Consider the following 2,135-nt stretch of genomic DNA (forward strand, 5'->3'; position numbering starts at 1 on the left):
GGCGGCCTTCAGGCGACGGCTCGCGCTTCGCAGCTGACAACGTGTCCAGTGGACGACGTAATACAAATTCCCAAAAAAGCAGAGTTATCGCGAATACCACGACTGTCGAAATCATTGTGACGTAGCGGGAGGGACAATTACTGAGAAAAAAATCAGAGACATAGCTCCGGGAGATATTCTGCCCATAACATTACTATTCTAACGTCAAATGTAATACAACCCAACACTTGTAGAGATGACAAAAATATTTTCTTTTGGACATTTTACATGCAGTTGCATGAAAATTTCGTGATGAAGTGTATAAACGGAGAAGAGGTGTGTCTCCGTCGGAGACTCTCCGATAGAGATGGGCACCCGGCGATTTTCTAGCCGCCCGGCCCGGCCCGGCCCGGCAGCCTTCGAACCCGCTCCCCCGGCCCGGCCCCGGCGACCCGGCAGTCTTCTCTCACCCATTTTCCGGGTTTAGCGGGCCCGCCGGGTTGGCCGGGTAATCCGGTCCGGATTTCCAGGCTCACTGTACTATTGAGAGACTGAACGCAAATAATCATTAATGATTCATGATCAATGATTAATTAACAGAAGACACAGGCTTAGTTAGCCTCATCAGACAAAACCTCGCAAAATAACCAACGAACGCAGCCTATTCGCTGTTAGGCGACTCCGCCTTGCCCTGGACAGTGCCCCGGCGACGGAAAAGCAACTTTCGCTGCTCACCGATGTTGCTGGGACCCCCGTCAAAATTGTAGACAAAGTAAATAACTCATCTAGATCTTTATTGTGGAACCAAAATAATTTATTCCGAACGCGAGACCCGGCAATACCGTCGGGGATAGGCTGACTGTCGTGTTCTTGAGGAGTAGGGTAGGTTCTTGCTCTACGCTCATACTCGCTGAGAAGGCTTTGTAGGCGCTCTTCATCGACGTCACCAGGCTCTAAATTAGCCCCTTCTCCATCAGCCATGCTTTCTGAGGCAAGATCAGAGCAGATTTGATTGTTCATGAAATCGAAGAATGCACTAGTAGACTTCTTCTCGCCCTTACATGATTGTCGATTGGGCTTAGCAACGGGCAACGAGACGAATTTGCTGGATATCTTCAGACGCTTTATGCATTGGATAACACTAGACCGACCAATTCCATTATCCACTTTGAGCTCCTCTGAATAGGTGCTTCTACGCGTGTCAGCATTGAGGTAGGCAGCAGCAAGAATGAAATCATCCGTCGTAATATATTCAAAATACTTCTCGAGCTGGAAGAGAAGATTTCCCTGCAAACGCTTGACGTATGTGCTCTTAGTCTCGCTCGATCTCAAAAAGAGCTTCAACATAGAAATAACCTCATGAAGCTGTGTAAGGGTACTGAAATTGGAAGCACTGAGCAGCTTGGTGGCATCATTCAAAGGCTCGAGAGTATTACAGATAGCCAATATTAAACCATACTCGGTATCCTTCAGTTTACAAGATTTACACGTCGTATAGATAGGAGAGTTTGGTTTCACATGCTTGGGGGCATCCTTCAAAAACTTTTTATACCATTCTCTATTAGCATAGAAATCCTTTAGCATAGCATAGGTAGAATTCCAACGAGTACGGACATCCATGGGAAATGACAGTAACTCGGAGCCTGGTAACCCACGTATTTTCGACATAATGTCCCTCGCCAAAGAAGATCGGCGGAGCAGTACGATTATAGCTCGGACCTTATCGACCAGCTTCTTCGTAGTTAGGTTCCTGTCTTTGGTTCGGGCTGTGGGCTCAGTCTCAATCCCATTCAGCCAAGCTTCATCCGCACCTTCCACCCATTCCTCATCGTCTTCCTCCAAACTGTCATCAGAAGCTACATCATCTGATTCGTCGTTACTGGACTCCGAGTCGGTGTCATCTTCCAGGCCTTCGAGGTCGTCGGACTCTGAGTTGTGGTCGGCTTCTTCCGCACCGTCTTGAAGATATAGAGAGAGACCATTGCATACAACCAAGTGTAAAAGATGGCCAGCACAAGGGTAGGATTGTGCCAAATTCTGGAGAGCTTGTTGCAAAGTCTATGAGTCTTCACATCGAACGTGCGGAGTCACTGATGACGAACTTCACCTAAGCACAAGACATCAGGTCCATGTGATAACCTATCAGACTAATGAGA

The 2,135-nt window shown here is 47.6% G+C and overlaps 1 protein-coding gene across 1 annotated transcript; it reads right to left on the minus strand.

Annotated features, from left to right (window-relative positions):
• Positions 1-640: 640 nt before the first annotated feature.
• Pmar_PMAR011333 (hypothetical protein) lies at positions 641-1,599 on the minus strand (the record flags this gene model as incomplete). The annotated part of the gene is made up of 2 exons (XM_002776602.1): positions 641-759; positions 822-1,599. The coding sequence occupies 2 exons, from the start codon at positions 1,597-1,599 to the stop codon at positions 641-643; spliced, it is 897 nt and encodes a 298-aa protein (XP_002776648.1).
• Between the last annotated feature and the right edge of the window lie 536 nt (positions 1,600-2,135).

The sequence above is a fragment of the Perkinsus marinus genome (assembly GCF_000006405.1).
Source record: "Perkinsus marinus ATCC 50983 genomic scaffold scf_1104296953182, whole genome shotgun sequence".
In the NCBI taxonomy this organism is placed as follows: Eukaryota; Perkinsozoa; order Perkinsida; family Perkinsidae; genus Perkinsus; species Perkinsus marinus.